Here is a 20,246-nt window from a genome sequence, read left to right on the forward strand (position 1 = left end):
AATTTATTTTTCTCAAAAAAATTTCGGAGATGGTCCTTGGAACAAATTTTCCGAAATGACCTTTTTTTAGGTCCCACAGCGATTTGTACTTAAACAAGAATTTCCATGATGACCTTTTTTAGCACAAGCAGCAAAAATGACTTATTTTTTGGATCCTTTAATATTTTAAAAATCTAGTCACAATAATTATATTGACACATAATATTTTTGAAACATTAACTGAAAGCTTAGTTCAAATTATATAAGAAAAAAGTTAAATAATTTGTTACAAGTTAAAGTGTGGACGCTGTCATCCTATACAGAGCTGTTTCCACACTATAGTAAAAAAATCTTACATGTCTAAATTATGTAACATTTCACGTAGTGTGTCGAAATCTCCCATTGATTGGCTAGATACACTGTTCCATATTTTTTAAACTTAATATAAATCGAGCATAATCAACCGTTCGCCGGTTAAGTTAGGTTTGCTATCCCATTTTTTAAACTGCATATAATCCGAACATACACCGGCTACAATCATATTTTTCTTCCAACTTTCTTCCTGGTGTCTTCCAATTCTGATGAAGGTAGGACACTCTTCTTGGAAGAGGTTGTAGAGCTCCAGATTGTTTCATATACGTCAATCGTTGCTCACGTATATATCCTTCGAAGCACTTTTCTCTCGAATATGTCAAGCAGCCTTTCGTCGGCCCTGGTAAGTATCCAGCTCTCTGAATCGTATGTCAGAATTGGTCTGATCAGCGTTTTGTAGAGCAATATTTTGTACGACGAGATAGTGTCTGCGATTTGATTTGTTTTATTAGGCTGAAATAGTATTTATTTGCTGACACTACTCGTCTGTTGATCTCCTTGATAACATAATATGAATTATACATATAGTGTCAAATCATAATAACTTTTTAATAAAGACAGATACGGAAAAAACAGATACAGACAAGACTGAGAGAATAAATGATGTATAAATCCAGAAATAAATACAAAATACAGTTAAAGTAAAAAATAATATGAGATTTTTCTGAGAAACGCTACCATTTATAATTTGATTAAAGACATTTTATTGTTTTTAAACTCACTACTTTTTTATGCAATAATGTAAATGAAATACCTATAATAGACATAAAAATGTTTAAGACCACTAAAACACTGCTCATAATAGAACCAAACTCATTATGTATTCATTATAATTGCTCTTATTCATCCTGTTATTACAAATTTATTTTATTACAATATTTTTAGTCTCTTATCTTCACCTATTGCAGTAGCACATGGCTGTTTAACTTAACTTTGAACTTAAAATATTACTTTTAGGTTAAATTGATTTTATGATAAATTAAATATTTTATTGTGAAGACCTATTTATTCATTATGCCAAAAATTAGGTGGCACTCTGGTAACACTGACGTGACGGCGGCGAATGGCAACATGTTTCTTAGCGGATCTCTCATTAGTCGGTCTGTGAAGCAGATAATTAATTTATTGTTTTAATTATTGCAAAAAGTGTTTTTTCTTAATTCCTGCAATCACAAAAGTAGCGTCGAAGCATATGCTAAAAATTATCGCCTCAAACTACCATTTTGTGACACACGAAACGGTTTTTGTACGGGTTTTTTGTCATAATCTACCAGGAGTGCATATGAGTGAGATGGTAGCTAACAATTAGTTTATTATTTTAATTATTAGGAAAACTATTTTTTTTCAATTTCTGCAAATTATGCTTGGATTGCAAAAAAAGAAAAACGCTTCAAACAACCGTTTTTGTACGGGTTTTTTGTCATAATCTACCAGGAGTATAGAATAGCTGAGGAGGTAGTGGAGCTAATAATTTATTTATTATTATATATAATTGTTAATAGCTATCTGCTATGGAATAGTAGTATCTATTTACATATACATAAAGCCTATTATTGCGTAACTGCAGTTCTCAACTGTTCCAACCAATCAGAAAAAAGAATTTAATTATTTTAAATTTCCATGGATACGCATGATGTTGGGAAATGGTTACTATGTACATAAATAAACAAAATACACACGGCTCACTATCGAATGCGTGTATAATGTTATTGTTCTAATTTGAAGAGCTTACAGTGATTAATCATAAAATGTAATTTAAATAATTCATATAAAAAAAAGATGGTTGATAGCGCAATTACATCTGTTGATAAAAGTATTTTCCATTGATTTGCCGATTTAATATAATTGTTCGAATGGCAAATAAACCAGCTATGTATTAACCGCAAACATGTTATACATATTTAGTATTATGTACGAGGATTGAACGTTAATGTGGATCTAACTACCTAAACGCTAATAAAACGTATTTTTTATCTTGTGATATTCTGGGATTTGTCAAGGCGATCGCGTAACAATGATTATTTAACTGAATAAGTTTGGTTCCATTTCTGCGTAAAGTCATCTTATTAATCGCTCGTGGCTTCTGAAAAATAATTATGAACCATTAAAACTATGCACAATAATTATAATCTAAACACAATATTCCCACAGAGAACTGATAATGATATGACATAATTTTTAAATTAATTTTATAATCCTCCTAAAATATCAGTCGTGGGCGCTTTTCGTCTTTATTCTTACGTTTATTGTGCCATATAGTGATAATCAGTGACGTCTGGTGAAAATAGAAACAGGTGGAGCCAGGGGCCAAAAAAATATATTTATTTTTTATCGAACTAAACATAATATGTGTTATACATATAGGGACAAATTATAATAAGTTTTACTCTTTAGTCACTATGAGATTTTTCTGAGAAATATTACTATTAATAATTTGATTAAAGACAATTTATTATTTTTAAACTCAATATTTTATTTATGCAATAATGTAAATTAAATATAATAAATATAAAAAATGTTTTACACCACTAGGTAAAACACTGCTCGAGATAGATTCAAACTCATTATTTATGCATTATAAATGCTTTTATTCATCCTGTTTAAAATGTATTTTATTACTTGCCTGTATACAATATTTTTAGTCTCTTGTCTTCACCTATTGGACGTAATCTGTTATCAGCACGACGCTATTTAGTTTATCTTACAAGTTGAAATAGCATAGTTTATATAAAAATTACATGTGCAAGTGTCACGTCACTACTGTACACCATTTGGAAGTTCTTGCGACAGACACATATTTTCTGTTTTATAGTATATATTCTGCTCTTCTTTGTTTCATATAACAAAATGTTGGATTTCTTGTGAATAATCCTTATGAATAAATAGTACGGCTAGAGAATTCAACCGATCTTGACCAGTCTAATTTCTTAAAAGTGCTTTTATACGTTTTAGTGTTACAGCGTTCAGCATCAGCTGTGGATACACGTGTCACTAAAATAATGTTAATTAATTTTGCTACTTCGGAATAGGTAACAATTTATTGTTTTGTATAAGTTGCGACGAGGCGTTGATGTTGAGTATATAACAAAAAGTTTAATTTCATATATAACATTTAATTCGGATATCAGCTTGTCTTTACTTAGCATTGTATAATCTCTTTTAATATTTTTGATGTGTTCTCTAAGAAAACGTCTATTAAAATCGATTTTTTTAAGGTTTACTGTATAAAATTATTTAAATATTTTAAAGCTGCTGAATGTCACTAATTACACATCTGACATTTTTAGAATCTTCTTTCAATACACTTTCATTAGCATTTTTAATTCGTAAAAAGCAGTCTACCATCGTCTCCATTGTGTTCCATCTGATTTTCACATCTAAAATGATGTTCAACAACTTTTGCAAAAATTTTTTTTTTTACGGGGGGGAATATTAAAAAATCTTCATAATTTATCTAATGCTGTTTATTGTTTCTTCGTTTATTGGTGCCTCACACATTGTCTTGTTTCCTTGTGATGTATGATCATTTTGATCATAATAAATTAACACAAGTTTTGAGTAAAAGACATCTGTGTGTTGTCGCCACATTACAACGGAAAAATAAATGATTTGGTTTTATTTTAAAAATAAATAAAAAATGTGTTCATGTAACCATTTATCTTAAAATTTATTTATAATAAATGATCAAGAAAATTGTAAAATATAATATATTTATGATGGCATATAAGTGAAGACATAATATACATATATATGCTTATTGTGAAAGACTAAAATTAATAATAAGGTTTCAAACTGATTTATCATTCTAAATTCATAATAAACTATCTTTATTACACAACAATATATATATACAATAAATACATGGAAATAAATTAATTTTTATCACCGATACCGGCGTTAATGGAAAAATCTGTAAAATCTGAATTGTTCTGCAAAAATAAACATCTTTCATTAGCCAAATGCAACACGGCCAAGAGAGACAAAGATATGCTCAATGATTCTTTCATATTTGTCGACAATCTACTCGGTAGCCTTTTGTACAAACTACCAAAGTTGGTCTCTGTCACTTCACTGTTTGCAGTAGCGTTCTCTTTTTCGGCCTCAGTATTGTTCTTCACAGTCAGCATCTTCCACGTTACGCTCTTCAACTGTTTCATGTCGACTTTCTTAGCTCGCATAGCATAAGGTATAAATATTTTGGCAATCTAAATCAAAATCATCAGTTATTATTATATAAAAAATACCATTAATAAAATCAAATTAATAAAATACCTTAGGTGGTGGTTCAACCATTTCCATTCCCTCGATAATCGAGCCGTTTTGATTGTGAACGTCGCCTTCGATCCCTTCTTCGTTCGTCCATGGTTCAACGCCATCCTAAAATAATAATAAATTATAATAATATAAACACAAATGATTAAACTCAAAAGGATTACATTATCTGGTTGGCTGTTAGGACAATAGGAAGTATCGTTTTCATTATTGTAATCATAATCGATAACGTCGCTTATCCTCTCGGCTTCTTTCTTTTCTTTGGCAGCTTTTATATCCGAAGCCAATGATAACATGACGCTTTCCTGAAGATAAAACTTTCTGAAGTGCGTCATGGTGAAACCTTTGTCAATCGGCGTCTTGAAGTTCTTCTCATTCCAGGCTGTCCCTTGACTCAGCGTTTTTCGGCCGATCATTATTTTAGCCGGTACGATGGTTCCGTATTCGGGACACTTTTGGCACATTCGATTGAACACCATTCCTTCGCTGATGAAGTCGAGCTGTCTTTTTTTGCGAGAGGGAGCTTTCTTGACGATTACGGTCGTTATCGTCTGACTGCGCTCTTGCGCTTTGGATCCTATCGATCAGAAGCTTTATTAGCATATAGGATAAACAATTAATATATTTCCACTATTGCCTTTTCTTTTACGAACCTCTATTGACATTATTTTTGAGTTTCCAATGGGATGGACCAGCCCAAGCGCCAACGACTGCACTACTATAAGAGTATTCTAAAAATCCATCCGCCTGCGATGAAGGTCTCATATCGATCAAATTAGCAATGACTTTAGACTTATCTGAAAATTATTAGAAAAACACTATACTATAAATATAAACTAGTTTCACATTATATTATCAGGCACTTCATATGAACACAACATATTATGTGTAATATTACCTCGTCGGATAGCTTGACTCATAATGCCAATTTCTTCTTCGTCACTTTCAATCGCAGCTCGATTATCATCGTCGGCTAATCAAAGCAATAAGTTATTGTATAGTAAAATCAACATAATTTCAATAAAAATATGACTTACCGTAAACAAAAGTATCATTGTTCGGCAAAGGCTCAACGTCTGCGTTCATATCGAAAGCCATAGTTTGATGAGAAAGATTTAAATTATCGTCCATCCAGTTAGTATCAGTTTTATTCCTGGAAATATAAATAAAAATAATCATTAATACGAATTCTTAGAAGTTATTTTTTTTAAATTTCGATTTCATTAAATTTTTCGTTTTTTTTTTGGTGATTTGTGTCTTGAACTGTGATTTTTTGTTTATTTTATATATTATTTTGGAAGTTTTGGTGCTTTAACGGTTTTTTTTTATTTCTTGAACTGTGACATGTTTTATTACCATGATTTTTTTTATTGATATTGTGTCAGGGATCCTCAATATTTTTTATATTAAAATTATTAAATAATTAGTAATGTCATTTAATTTTTTTTTTATATTATTATTTGATTAAATAGCATAAATTAATGACAAAAAAAATCGGTTTTTTACCGGCTGTGAAAAAATTTGCCCGGAAAACAGTTCAATGACATGCATTTTTCTGACCAAATTCAAGAGAAGGAAAATGCCCTTACCTTCATTCCCTTCTCCCCCAAATGACGTCCCTGTTTAATTCACGTCAAAAGAAATAAAAACGTGCCAGCGCCGACACGATTTTATTGCTTTTGACGTTAATTTTTGACTTCTGAGAAGTGATAATTGTTTTTGCGCGCTCCTATTGACCAAAATTCGGTTTGAATACTCTTTGACTAATACTCCCACTTATTTTCTTGAGAGTTGAATTGGCTAAGTTTGTATTTTGGACTTGTAATTAGTTTTAGAATATTCATTATGTCAAGTTGGGTTTGGTTAATTTGTGTAGGTTAAAATGTACGCTTTGCAACTGGCAGATGAGTTTCAGAGACATTTTAGAACAGCATATAATTTCACTACCACCTGTCAGATAAATTATACTTTCGCTACTAGAAATATATATCTACTGGTGAAAATGTATTTGGACTTCACTAGTGAAAATATGACTTCACCGAAAAATACATAATCACTGTAATAGAAAAGTTGAAATTATGTAATTTTAGTAGCAGATAAATTATATTTTCGCCGGTAAAAATATATATCTACCGGTGAAAATATATTTAGATATGATTTCACTGAAATTATATATTTTTAAAAATATTGTCAGAATAGATTACAATATTTTTCTTAGATTTTCTTTGAGCGATAACCCGAGAATTTTTGGTTTAAGATCAGGGACGTCATTTCAGCTGTTTTCAGAGGGGAGGGGCAAAATTTGGCTAGTCAGTAGTAGTAGTCGTCAGTAGTCATTTCATTAAATGACACATTTTTCTGGACAAATTCAAGGGGGGGAAAACGCCCTCCCCCCCACCTTCCACAAATTACGTCTCCGTCAATGGCTTATACATAAAACGCACAATTTAGCTACTTCTTCGTCTGGATCCCAATTGTTCATGGAGAAGCCGTGAAACGATTGGCAAATCTGTTCTTCTTTTTTCATGTTTAAGAACGATTTATCGGTGCATTGGAACATCTTCAAATTAGTAATATTCAACTTGTCCGTATCGTCTTCCGGTTTTAAAAATTGCATATCAGATCTATTTAAAAGAAAATACACTATAATAATTGAATATATATTATGAAAAAAACCATTGTCAAATATAAACCTCAATATGATTTCCAAGCTTGTATCGTCGATTTGTAGAGTGACATTGAAAGCTCTGTTAGGCGACGTCATATCGCCGGTTGTCGCTGCCAATTGAGCAAAGAACGGATCGATGTATTCGGTAATTTCGATCTGAAATAGCGATAAAATAAACGAAATGCAATCTTTTATAATCATTAATGCATTGAGAACTTATTCGTACTTCACTATTTAACTGCGATTGAATGTTTGTCGATAGCGAACTTTTAGCATTTTTCTTTCGTTTCTCTTTTTTCTTCTTATTTGGATCGTCTTCGCCGTTAACTGAGTCGTTGGGATCGTTACCAGTATTGTCATCATCGTCGACTTTCTTACCTCGTTTAGCCTTAAAAATATTTTTAAATGAAATATGGAGATTGAGTATGTTCAAATAAAAAATCTTAATATACTAAGTAGAAAAACGAGCTATATAAGCAACTGTGCTCGTGAAAGCTGCCTCTCGCTAATGTATAAAGTATATATAAACAATTGGCAAAAAATTTGGAAGGCATTATCGATTCTCCGTTCTTGACGAGCATTGTGCAAATTAAAGTTTTGGCTCTAATTTAAATAAATAATATAAAGTCATACATGGATAGCTTTGGAAAGTCCTCCGGCCATTTTTAAAACATCATGATGGATAGCGTCCACTCGGAATGAGTATATTCTAGCCGATGCGTCCAACGTAGTGGAAGCCATCTGCAAGTTTTCCATGCGAGAATCGTGTTTTCGTAGCATAGTGAACATGAAATCGATGAGTTGAAGATTCCACGCATTGTCTTTATTGATTTTCTGCAATTGACAGTTAGATTATAATACGAATTGCACATTATAATAAAAATTGTCAAGTAACAAACATTTTCAGCATATAACTTGAGACATCCTTGAAAGTGTTCCTTTTGTGGAGAGCTAATTTCGGAAACGACACTCTTCGGCGATGAAAAATTCCGCGGTGTGCTGAATACTCCCGATGATTTCGATTTATCTGCGGCCAGAAGCTCAGCCCTTTCGGCTTCATCGTCATTTTCGATCTAAACATACAATACAAAACTGATAACATATCGACGAATACAATTGAGTGGTTGAAACTGTAAATAGAAGCAAACGACGCATTTGCTTTAATTTCAAATTTATTCGATATACAACTGTCAACCCAATTGTTGGCGGTAAATAGAAATTCGACGGTTACCTCCGGTCTGGGTCCGTTGGCGGCGACGCGATTGAATATGCTGCGTCTCCTCGGACTGATGTCTTTTTGATTGTATCCTTTTGGACCCTTCATCCTTCCAACGGCCATCAATAATTTTGAAGCGCGCAAACAATGATTGTTGCCATGCGTGAAAAATATAAACCAAACATTTTTTATATATGCTAATAAACGTTACGATCTGAATAAAAATGATTACAAAATTGCATTAAAAATTTATTATTTTTATTGTCATATTAGACAGTAGGGATTTAGCGTCCTTTATTGATTTAAGTTGGCATAACTGCATTACTCACGTACACACACATTCGTACAATTTGACGTTTAACCCGCTTCGACTCAATTAAAAATTAATTTTATTTTTAAGACTGATTTAAATATAAAAGCGGACAATACAATACCCTTTAATAGTTTTAACGATTTTTTTTCGTCGGCGTACTCCGTGAACTTTATCAACTATTCTCGAATAATTTAACGAAATAGTATGTTATTTTATTTGCTTTATATTAACGTTTCAAAAGAATATAGCTTCGTATATTAACAAAAATTGTGTTATATATAATTCATAGTACAATCTTTTTTTTTTTGAAAATATGTGGATGAGAGAGAAAGTTGAAGAGGCAATTTGGAACCAGTCGCATGATTTTGTGTACAGAAATAATTATCGAAATATATATATAATACTAATAATAAATAATCAACAATTAAAAATCTTTATTTTACTTTATCATTTATTCTTCATTCATATGCTATAAAGTCACGGGTCGAAGCGTGCTAAACGTCCAACTACGAATGAGTGTGTGTGTGCAGTGATGTCAACTAAACCAGTATACTTAAGGACGCTAAAGCTTTATTTTATAATTTTTATTTTGTTTATTAATAGACAATCGATCCGTTTTTTATTTTGTATTACAAGGTTTGAGCGTCCTTTATTATTAGACTGGCTTAGGTTGGTATCACTACATTACTCACATACACACTCATTCGTATATTACATATATTACCATTCATATGAATAGGTATTTGCTAATTATTCGGCGCCACTCAGAAACCAGATTTTTATTAACATCTCTTGGCTTTCGGCTCAAACGTTTGCAAAGGTGGCCAACGTTTTGATACATGAATACCTCTTAAAATTAAAAACTTAAGTTTTTTATTGCAGCACACGTGCTTATTCTCCGAACATCGGTTAGGAATCAGGGATGTCATTTGAGGAATTGTAAAATGGTGGCATTTAACACTAGTATTATTTTGTTCAATGGCTTCCGACAGAGTTGATTTTTTGTGTGATGAAATTAAAAGTCGTAATTTGTTTATAAAAACAAGAAAAGATGGTGTTTTCTATTGTTTATTGGAAAATATTTCAGTATCATACAAACAAATAAATGCATGTATATTCCAGTTTACTTCTTGTATCCACAGCTGCGCCTGCGTCCTCTGGCCTTCTCGAATTTACGTCCCTTGGAGCGAACGTACGGCTTAGCGTGAGAACCGGGAACGCCTGGAGCGGCACCAAAGTGCTTGTTGGCTTCGCGGGCAGTACGCCTGCCTTGAATCAACAGTGTCTTGCGTCCGGTGGGCGCGCGAAGAGCCAATTGATCGAATGTCAAGATCTCACCTAAAACAATAAACCATAATTAATCTCCATAAGCACATAGATAAATTAATTTGGAAAATACCTCCAGCCTTCAAAATCCTAGCGCGTGCCTTTTCTGTGACGTGCAAGGCGCACACAGACATCTTGGGAATGTCGTAGATTCTGGCATCGTCGGTGACGGTTCCTACGATGACGGTGATCAAGCCTTCGCGTGTGGGCTTCTTGACGTTACGCACGATCCTGGCCAGCGAGATCGGCGGTCTATTGATCCTGCTCATAAACAGACGCTTCAGGATGATCCTGTTGAACTTGGCCCTGGTTCTGCGAGCCAGGAATCTATAAAGCTAATAGAAGAAAATATATCAATATAAAGTACAAAATAAATTTCAATATGTATGTCATAATTCGTGTGATTTCAACCGTACTTTGTATAGAAAACTTGTCATTTAAAATTTTTGATTTCTCCTGACTTGTCCGCATATTTTAAATAAAATTCAACAACTATGTAAAAAATCACGGATCTTCGAAATTAAGACATTTTGGTGTAAAAACAAGGAGTGATGAGTATCAGACATGTCCAACAAAGCCAAGATTATTTATTAAAGGAATTCAGAATGGCAAGAACAAATAAGAAAATGCTCTTTTCCTCCAGATTTTTTTTTAGATGTTTATTTTTTTTTTACTCTTGTACAAAATGCCTAGAATATTAAAAGCTTACAAAAAAAACTTTTTCTTGATCAATGGAGCTTTAAAAAAGACGAGTGATGGAAGTGGGTTACTGCTACTGCCTTTGAAGGCTGTTTCATCTCAGATTTGCGATGAGAACTTTATTTCAAGACATTCTTTAGCAAATTTGATCTGCAGATAAGAGTGGCGTTTTGTCTCTAAAACATTCAAGACTATCTATTCGATTGGAAATATGTAACAGAACGATCAGATAACTAATATATATATATTGAGAATGCTAATTTAATTGGGTTGACATCTCGATTTAGAGGTTGATTGAACTCAACACTCAATCTATACAATGTTAAAGCAATTAATGAACAAAATGTTGAGTAAGCTGAGCTTGAAAGGAACTTCACAATGATAGTAATAGTTCAATTTGTGTGGAGATCGAGTCGATGACCTCCAGCTATAATCTTTACCCCGCCAGATTTCACTCGAATAAGACGAATAGTTCTAAAACTTTTATCGGGAATATTGAGTAATTGACAGTAGCTATTACTGTTCATTATATTAGAAAAAATATTTTAATTAGGTCATTTTGGTATCAAACTTGTCTATCTTGATTATGACGTTTTAATTAACTTTAAGGGATGAGTTAAAAATATGTAAAGAAGCAGGTGTTAAAAATATCACGTTTTGAATTAAATAATATAAAACAACTTCCGATTCAACTTAGAACATTAAATATTAAAATAAAGAGTACGCAATCCATACTATAACAGCTTAGTAGTACTAGTCGCTATAATGATCAACGAGCACCAAATTTAAGACGTACAATAGTCAACTAAAAAAAAACAATTAATGCGACATAACCTACAAATGACATCAACATATTTAATGAATATTAACATTCAATCGTTCTACACAAATAGAAAAATATAATCTCGATGAATAAAATTATAGGTTATGTCTTGATCGCCGCCATGACACATAAACATGAAGTTTCTAACAGAAATTCGTTTTCAATATTATTCTACACGTTCAACATTATCAAATCGAGGATCCAATGACAATATATAGTGATATTATGGAATATAAAATGGAGAAATTGAACGTACCTTGACGAGAAGCCGTAAGTAGATGTCCTGGGACTTGGGCTCCGTGCGACGCACGATGCGGTCATATTTGTGATTAATATCGATACCCTGCGAACAAATGCAGCGGTCATTGGACGTTTTTATCGAAGAATCGGGCCGATTCCGACGGATTAACTCACCATGGTGACAGCTCGCCTGAAAAGGGCCGCGCGGCCTCGTACCGGGCCGGAGAGAGACTTTTTTTCGACCGGTCGTAACACCTGCCTTTTTGACCATGCGCGCTTAGAGTACAAATCAATATTTTGATCAAATAAATTGTTTTGTGAATAAATAATTTATATTTAATAATGAATTAATGAAAGTTTTTCTTTTACCTTTATATAGTATGAATTTATTTTACGAAAATAAGATTAATGCAAAGTTCTTGTATTTTTACATTTTTATACCTTTCCATACATATATTAGGCATATTTATACAATGAATAAAAAATGTATTGCTATTATCGCATGATTTGTTAAGAAACAAATACTTTTTAATCTTAAAAAGCATAAAATATATATTATTTGGGTATATATAATATGTCTGAAAACATCTAATTTTCATGATACCGGATGGTAGCGATAGTAAACTTTTTTAATTCAGTGTCCGAAATTCTGGAAATACCTAATATAACTCTGTTGGCGTGTCAATCTCTTGCTTTAACTAAAAAGTAATATTTTTAAACATATACTTATTGAAAAATTGATAGAAAATTAAATAATCTTTACTTATTAATTTTATTTAATTAAAATATATTTAAATTACGAAGAATAAGGTTGCGCAAAAGTATATAAATGAAAAAATCTGAACACAGCTATCGCTAGATTTTTACTACTTAAGTATTTATGTCACAAAAAGTTTTACAAATTGCAATATGTAGGGAAAAAAATATTTGTCGTTGTTTATTTTGGGTTTTTACCATTTCGTTTAAATTATCGGCTTTCTTAATTAAGAATGAATTACATATCCTTGTGTGAGAGAACCCTGAATCAACACATGTAATTACAATCTATCATTGCGAATCGCTTGAATATTTTAATAATACAAATTTTCTATGAGCTACTAAGTATTTATTAATAATATTTTTGAATTAAAATCATGCTTTATGTAGCAAGTGATAGATTGTAAAAAGTGAGTGATTAAATAAATATATTTTTCCTGGGCACCATATCTTCGACTGCAACAATTGAACATTAATTAATTAATTCACATTATTTCATCTTCCCTTTTTATTTTCGCGAAAGAAGTGCATTGTGATGAATATTTTTAACATTTCTAATCGTTGTGGATATTGGTCAAATTATATTCAAACCGAATAATGTTCAAAAGAAGGGCGCAAAAACATTTATCACTTCTCAGAAGGCAAAAATTCACGTCAAAAGTAATAAAATCGTAACGGCGCCGCTGCAGTGGGAACGCTTGGTAATGAGCGTTCCCACTGCAACGACGACAGTACGATTTTATTGCTTTTGCCGTGGATTTTTGACTTCTCCTATTTGTCAAAATTTAGTTTAGATTTGCTTTCTTCATTCGATTCTCACTTATTGTGAGTAATAATATTGTTATAAAAAGTTTTAATATGATCGCTAGATAACCTAGCGTTTCGACGGCGACTGCATGATTTTATTGCTTTTGACGTAGATTCTAAACAGGAACTCAGAAAAAAATGCATGTCATTTATTGAAATACTATGAATCTAAATGCAATGGAAATATTAAAAAAAACGACTACTGACTTGCCAACTTTTGCCTTCCCCTGTAAAAACCTGAAATAACATCCTTTTAACTGCGTAACATCACAGCGAGATGCGAAGCAATAAGAGCACCACATACGGTCATATCTCGTAACCAATCAACTCGACCGTTCCATTATAGTTTATGTTGCGTATGACAAACTTTGTTTGTGCGGCTTTTTTTAAATTTCTCTAGCAGTTATAAATGGTCCAGAACTCTTGGATTATGCGGGGTTCTGATTCAAATAATGCCTTCAGATTGTCGTAATCAATTGAAGGACACATACGACCATCTTTATCTTCTAGGCTCTGCGTTTTTCTGAACTACAATTGCATTAAAGTACGTTTCTTAACATCCGTTTTACAAATGGGCTTTAAAAAGTTATTAACATAAACAATTGAAGTATTATCTTATTTGCTAATTTACACTAAGGAATGCCGAAAATTCACATTTATTAAAAACAGATATGTAATCTCACTACTTTCAGCGATCCAGATGCATAAATACGCGTTCAAAAAGCTTTTTTTATTTGCTTGTTTTGCACTATTGCGCATGCGTTATCGACCCACCGTCTCCCACCCTACTGCAAAATTTGCTTTCACTGCAACAGGCTCAATGGAAAGCGAAACTCTCTCAAGGGTCCCTCACACCACTATTATGGAAACTTTCAATAAAAAATAAATAAATTTACATAACATGAAGCATTTTAAATAAGCAAATGCTATGTTAGAATCAATCGGCTAGATTTTCAGCAATGTTGATACGTAACTAATAGAAACGTTGACTTTTGTATGTGGTTAAATTTAACCGCAAGGATGTGCGCAAGTGTTTAAAGCGGGGGTGGGTGTCCTGACACCACCCCCTGTACTAAATATAGGGATGAGGGAAACTCGTCATGCCACCCCTCGGTCGGACAAGGGCGCGGTCGGAGCGCGAACGGTTCGCGTCCGCTCTCCAGTTTCTCTTCCTCTTTGAATTTTTAATGTCTTTGCTATAGCGCAAGGACATTCGTAACTCGAGACGGTGTTCAAGCACACGGAGTCAAGACGGCGACCGACATGGACGTGAAGGGGAAAGTCGCTCTCGTCACTGGGGGAGCGGCCGGCATCGGTCTCAGCTTCTGCGAGGAGTTGCTGAAACATGGTGTCAAGGTTTGATCGATTTCTTACTCGTTCGCTATTGTTTATAAACAATTTAAGAGACTTAAAGCGTAGTACGCATGAGCAATTGCAATGTTGCTATTATTAATTTATTACTTTGAAAAAATAATTATTAAATAATAATTGCTTAATGTCGATTAATGCTAGAGGAAAATAATTAAAAATATAGTATATTTACTATTAAAATTAAATATTAATATACGCACATACTTATCTCTAATACTGACTTAATATTTTGTATAATATGTTTGCAATTAATTATTTACTAAAAAATATAGTTTTTATTTATTTTGAATTTTTTTTATTATATTCATACTGGTCGATGTACTCCAATCAAGAATTGATAGAATTCAGTGTCGTTGTGTGACTAATGCAGTTTATATCATGTTTGCGTTTTTTCTCTTACATTTGCAAAAAGGTACAACTTTTTCTAAATTAACAATAATTTCACTATTTTTTTGCTGTTTTGTAACAGGATATTTTTATGTTTCAATATTTTCAACCTTAAATTAAAAATGGCAGTAGAGATAAAATAATTTCAGTTAAGCTATATTATGCTTTATAAGTTTCAACTCGGTCATAATGCAACAATAGCAGTTACAAACATCATTAAATTTAGAAAGTGTCAAATGTGATTCTAAAAATTGCGTTCCGGAAATTTTGCCATTAAATATCTCATTAAGGGTTATTAGTGAGGATATTAGGGTTGCCATCAAAGCAGGTACGAGATTAACGATACAGAAGCCTACACAAAAGCTCAACGTGTCGAAAGTTGTTAATTTGCAAAATATGGGTATCTCATAAATTGTCTGAGAAAACCCTCCTGCAGCGAATCTCAATATGCCAATAATTAATGATACTAGAACAGAAAGATTTATTTTTCGAATTGTTCCTGATGATGAAACGTGGATCTTTTACTTTAACACACGACGAAAAAGACAGTGGTTTGATGCCAATCAATCAATTACAACCCCGAGAACAGGATTATACCCCCATATGATAATGTTATGCATTTGGTGGAATATAAAAGGCATAATTCATTATGAGTCATTGGATTATAGGCAGAAAATTACGACAGACACAGTGTATTTAGTTAATTCGTTTAAAAGCGACTCAAACCATAAAAAAACCTTCCATTATAAATTAAAAAAGGGTAATTTTACATTACTCTGCGATGACGCCGACACGGTTTTATTGCTTTTGACGTGGATTTTTTACTTCTAAGAAGTGATAATTGTTTTTTGCGCTTTCCTATTGGTCAAAATTCGGTTTTGATGCACTTTTTAAAAATCGTTCCGGTGCGTTCCAGCCCCACACACCACTGATTTAAATCAATTGTCAAAGATCTCTATCCATCATACTCCTCTAACTGTACTAATTAACAGGAAGACTTTTAATTTAAATTATCTTTTGCTGCTCTTTCAATTACCAAGAGTGCCAGGTGCTTACCTCATACTACACTTTTATATGTAAAACAGAACGTGATTTATAATTCAAATCGATCATCATACATCAGGTTTTCTTAAATTTTCCTAATTTCACGGATGAATAATAAAAATAAATTTATAAGTAATGATATTTATGTCACTGATTTCAGTCTATGTTTAACTGCATAGTATTTGTTGCTTGTTTTAAGCCATTGTAACACATTGGGATAACGCCTATCATGTTGCATAAAATAAAACTAAAATTTAAATATACTATTTTTACCACAAAGATACGTGATTTCATACTATGATTTATTGTTAGTAATTTTGGTTATTAGTTTAATTAAACGGTTAGTAATTATTATTTTTTATATTAAATGGTAGTTATATTTTGACAGTAGTTGGTTATTGAACATTTATCAACTAAAATACATATATTCATTTGAAATAAAACATGAATTTAAGTATTATTGTAATGAAAAAATAATTGTATAACCATTAATCAAAAAAAGATTGATCGTTTATGATCATTTATAATTATTAACTAACCATATTAAACCGTTTCGTTTAAAAATTACTGGAGAAAAAATGCTCATTTAATTAGTTGCCAATTTTATATTCATAGAAATATTCGACAGAATTCCTTTTATCTTGACCAAATACACAACATATGTAGATAGTATATTTCGAACTTGTTTGAAGCCCAAAAATGTATGATCCTAGATTTTTCTTTGTAAAAAAGGATATAAAAAAATAATCTTCCGTTTTTTTTTTGTTGAAAAAAATTATAATTTTTGTTACTGTTATGAATAAATTTTCCTCCAGTATTTTTTTATATTGGTCAGTATCGCATTTGCATCATTTAGATGAATTTTTTTCGTTTGTAATCGACTGTTATTGTATTATATTATTTAAAAAAAATATTATTTTTGGCAAAAATAGTTATGAAATATAATTCTAACAAAGTAGCCATAAAAGTAATAAAAACAACTATGACAAAAAGCAGTAGATATATCATTGCGATGAAAAATAAATCAGAGAATTTAATTTATTTTTAATATAATCTGAAGCGCAAAAATTACCTTTGAATTTATTTCAAATATTGTAGTATATCTTTAATACTAAGCTTCGTAGGGAAAAACTAATGGTTCGGATAAAATCATCATGGAATTTTACTTGTAAATCGAGTTACTTTATCTTTGTTGCGAGATATAAATTATTTTAGACTAGAACAATATAAATTTATAATAAAACGAAGGTAAATATCTATAAGGTTATTTCCTCAAAAACTACGGTTTGGATGAGCATAGAAAATCTGTACAATTTTAAAAAAATCTCAGCTAATTTAATCGTGCAATGATTTATTCTTTTTTATGTGATATTTTATTAATGTAAAATATCACATAAAAATAATAAATCATTGCATGATTAAATTAGCTCAGATTTTATTAAAATTTAAAAAATTATATTGTACAGATTTTATTTTCTAATGGATGATGATATCTCATTTTTTTTTAAATAAATTACTTTTATTAAATTGTCAATATTAAATAATCTAAATCAGAATCATCTAACATAATACTAAATATAATAAATTTATTTAATTAGAAAAAGTATCAAACTATCAAAAGCAGGGGTTCCAAACATATTCTAGACAAAAATTGAACAAAAGACAAACTGTGCATGAAGTGCAAATATAAATTGAGTAACTAGAAAATATATATAATTATAATCACAAACATAAAATGCAATGCCTTCCTAATGAACTGAATTAAGATTCAGACATATACGTTCTTGCAAACGGAAAGAGGACAGTGTTTTTCCAGCAAGTCTTGGGAACACATCCAATGCTGAATGCTAATAATACTCCAAACTCCTGTTTCTAAATTGCATTTAAAAGCTCGATTTGTTTAAAAATCAATACGATTTTCCTACAGCTTCTAATCATTCAGCAGTCATAATTTTATATCATAACTGTTGGAGTTAATGATCCAACTTATCAACAGTACACATTTTTCTTCTTTGAACCAAACTGAAATTTGGTTCCTAAGAACCGTCATTGGAATATTGTTAATGACGATTGCCTACATTCCAATTTAGCGAAGCCAATAGTTATTTTCTGACCTATAGATAAATCAATAAGATTTAAGTTTATTTATTCTTTCAGGTATCTATGTGTGATATCGACAGTGATAATGGAGAGCAAGCTGCTGATGAACTGGCGGCAAAATACGGAAAGAAAAATGTGTTATTTTGCCAATGTGACGTCACAGACTATCCTCAATTTGAAGGTAAAAATCTTTATATGTTCTTTCTTAGTATATTTGACATAAATATTTTACTTATAAATACTAAGTTATTGAAATTTTCATTTTTATCAAATTCAGAATCGTTCTCAATGACGATGAAAGTGTTCGGAGGTTTAGACATAGTAATCAACAACGCGGGAGTAATGAACGATCGATTTTGGGAATTGGAGGTCGACGTCAATCTGGTAGGAGTTGTATGAAGCGTTCTCCACCCACCTTTCAAATAAATTACTAAAAATAACAATAACTTCCAGAACGGTGTAATCAGAGGAACTTTATTAGCCTACCGCTTCATGGGAAAGAACCGCAGCGGCAGAGGCGGTACACTGGTGAATATAGCCGGTACGGCTTGCGTTAAACCTCAGGTCGCAACTCCAATATACACTGCGACTCAATTTGCCGTGGCAGGATTGACGAAATCTTACGGGGTATTATAGCAAATATAATAATATTAGGTGATCATAAATTAATTTTTTAACTACATATAATTTCAGGATTCTTATCATGTCGGTTTGACCGGTGTGAGAACGATAACATTGTGTCCGTCGGTGACGGACACGGCTCTTGTTAAAGATATTCGCAAGCAGCTCATGTCAACGGAGTTTGAAGGCGCTTGGCAACGAGATATTGCAGATTGCAAAACACAACCGTAAGTCCTAATTATAATAGTAACACATAGATTAAAGTTATGTTTTGTTTAAACAAGAATACATTTTGTTTTAGGGCCTCTCACGTCGGAAAGTCTCTGATTGAGGTATTGCTGAAAGCGAAGAGCGGGAGCGTTTGGATCGTTGAAAACAACCAACCGCCAAAAGAACACCACTGATGAATGAATGCGATTGTGTACATATAAGTTTTACAATACATGTGGTTGTAGCTTTTTATATTTTTCATTTACGATGAATGCAGCGTGCTTGATTTTTACTGATATTTATATACATTTATTATTATTATGGTAGTATTATAAAATACACCTGATAAGTAAAAACGTGTTTTAATGTCATTGTATGGAGTGATCCTTCCCCTTTTCATAATGACAAAAAGCTATATGTGACTTCAAAACGCCGCTAGATTGTCAGCAGTGTAACATATACTTTTATGTTACAACACATTCGTTTTTTGAGTAGTGAAGTATAAAAGCTCATTTAAATTCATTAATAAAAAAGTCTAGTATGGTGACACATGTTTGTTATTTCAACAAGTGTATGAGTGGCCAAGAAAATTCTGTAACACCATCCGACCAGGTCAGACAGTGAAGAAAAAGCGCCGAGTAACAGAATGAAATAGCCACACTTTTGTAAATTAGCTATGGATCAGCACAGCACACCAATGTGTTAATTTATTTATTATGATTTTATAGATTTTCCCAATACGTCATTATGGCCTTTATACAATACAGTAAAATAAAAATATTTAAAAAAATGATAGTGGCATACACCACTTCACAAAAATTGTTACAGCTCCTCATAGTTATCGCAGAAAACATCCATGTGTCTAGCAGGCTCATTTGTGAAGCTGGATGCCTCTTATAAGAAGAGCGTTCTCGAACATTGACCTTCAAGAATAAGACCTAGGCGAAATCTGCACAGGGCTTATTTACGTTAGCCTCTGCAAATTCGTTTATAAATGACACATGTCCGAACCTCAGGAACACAATCGCGACTCCTTATAACT

General features: G+C 32.0%; 3 protein-coding genes across 3 annotated transcripts; 1 reads left to right on the forward strand and 2 right to left on the reverse strand.

Moving 5' to 3' along the window:
• Positions 1 to 3,993: 3,993 nt before the first annotated feature.
• On the reverse strand, positions 3,994 to 8,854 carry barr (non-SMC condensin I complex subunit H). Its single transcript, XM_088205417.1, has 12 exons — positions 8,523 to 8,854; positions 8,191 to 8,364; positions 7,925 to 8,125; positions 7,518 to 7,679; positions 7,317 to 7,447; positions 7,068 to 7,247; positions 5,661 to 5,776; positions 5,522 to 5,596; positions 5,277 to 5,420; positions 4,788 to 5,200; positions 4,624 to 4,728; positions 3,994 to 4,556 (listed from the first exon to the last, which is right to left on the reverse strand). The coding sequence occupies exons 1-12, from the start codon at positions 8,628 to 8,630 to the stop codon at positions 4,224 to 4,226; spliced, it is 2,142 nt and encodes a 713-aa protein (XP_088061543.1). The 5' UTR covers positions 8,631 to 8,854; the 3' UTR covers positions 3,994 to 4,223.
• Positions 8,855 to 9,848: 994 nt separating this feature from the next.
• Positions 9,849 to 12,137, reverse strand: RpL18 (ribosomal protein L18). Its single transcript, XM_088205408.1, has 4 exons — positions 12,083 to 12,137; positions 11,925 to 12,011; positions 10,220 to 10,481; positions 9,849 to 10,158 (listed from the first exon to the last, which is right to left on the reverse strand). The coding sequence occupies exons 1-4, from the start codon at positions 12,083 to 12,085 to the stop codon at positions 9,944 to 9,946; spliced, it is 567 nt and encodes a 188-aa protein (XP_088061534.1). The 5' UTR covers positions 12,086 to 12,137; the 3' UTR covers positions 9,849 to 9,943.
• Positions 12,138 to 14,256: 2,119 nt separating this feature from the next.
• Positions 14,257 to 19,560, forward strand: LOC148237564 (15-hydroxyprostaglandin dehydrogenase [NAD(+)]-like). Its single transcript, XM_088205407.1, has 6 exons — positions 14,257 to 14,827; positions 18,431 to 18,554; positions 18,651 to 18,757; positions 18,827 to 19,000; positions 19,067 to 19,221; positions 19,296 to 19,560. The coding sequence occupies exons 1-6, from the start codon at positions 14,735 to 14,737 to the stop codon at positions 19,396 to 19,398; spliced, it is 756 nt and encodes a 251-aa protein (XP_088061533.1). The 5' UTR covers positions 14,257 to 14,734; the 3' UTR covers positions 19,399 to 19,560.
• The last annotated feature ends 686 nt before the right edge of the window (positions 19,561 to 20,246 follow it).

The sequence above is a fragment of the Plectrocnemia conspersa genome, unplaced genomic scaffold (genome assembly GCF_051122295.1).
Source record: "Plectrocnemia conspersa isolate PC_06_02 unplaced genomic scaffold, ASM5112229v1 ptg000002l, whole genome shotgun sequence".
NCBI classification, from domain to species: domain Eukaryota; kingdom Metazoa; phylum Arthropoda; class Insecta; order Trichoptera; family Polycentropodidae; genus Plectrocnemia; species Plectrocnemia conspersa.